At 52.8% G+C, this 439-nt stretch overlaps 1 protein-coding gene across 1 annotated transcript in view; it reads right to left on the bottom strand.

Moving 5' to 3' along the window:
- Window positions 1–290: 290 nt before the first annotated feature.
- The window catches only part of CDC37 (cell division cycle 37), a gene marked incomplete at its 3' end in the record, with an annotated part of 19614 nt that continues 19465 nt past the window's right edge, over window positions 291–439 (bottom strand). The window contains exon 4 of the mRNA XM_018575473.1: window positions 291–413. Within this exon, the coding sequence (XP_018430975.1) occupies window positions 291–413 (123 nt within the window). The remainder of the gene's footprint in view (window positions 414–439) is intronic.

Here is a 439-nt window from a genome sequence, read left to right as displayed (position 1 = left end):
TGTAGTCCATCCCGGGGGGCGGAGCTTGGAGCAGTGACTACAACACACATATGGACCATGGGGAACAGACGTAGTCACCCTCCAGAAGGAAGGACAGTGTCAGAGATGATTGGAGGGTCCCCAGCCGAGTGACAACAAATCAGATACATTGTTGCTCAGACTTCGGGGACTCGGTCTGACAATGACGGGTATAACGTTTCTTGTATCAGAAAGATGAAACATTTGGAGGGATGACGCTCCTGAGCCCGGAACGTGTGATTGGTGGGGCCCGGGGCCCCCGGACATCTTACCTTAATCTTGGTGAAGAATTGTCGGAAGCAAGCTCGGGGATCCACCTTCAGGCTCTTGGCGAGCTCCAGAATGAACTGCATGACGATGGTCTGGTGAGCCACTTGTTCCATCAGAGCGTTTTTCTACAGGAAGATCACACGGTGGTTAC

The sequence above is a fragment of the Nanorana parkeri genome, unplaced genomic scaffold (genome assembly GCF_000935625.1).
Source record: "Nanorana parkeri isolate BGI_ZX_2015 unplaced genomic scaffold, ASM93562v1 scaffold3984, whole genome shotgun sequence".
NCBI lineage: Eukaryota > Metazoa > Chordata > Amphibia > Anura > Dicroglossidae > Nanorana > Nanorana parkeri.
Note: the sequence above shows the minus strand (reverse complement) of the source record. Positions and strands in the feature narration are given on the sequence as shown.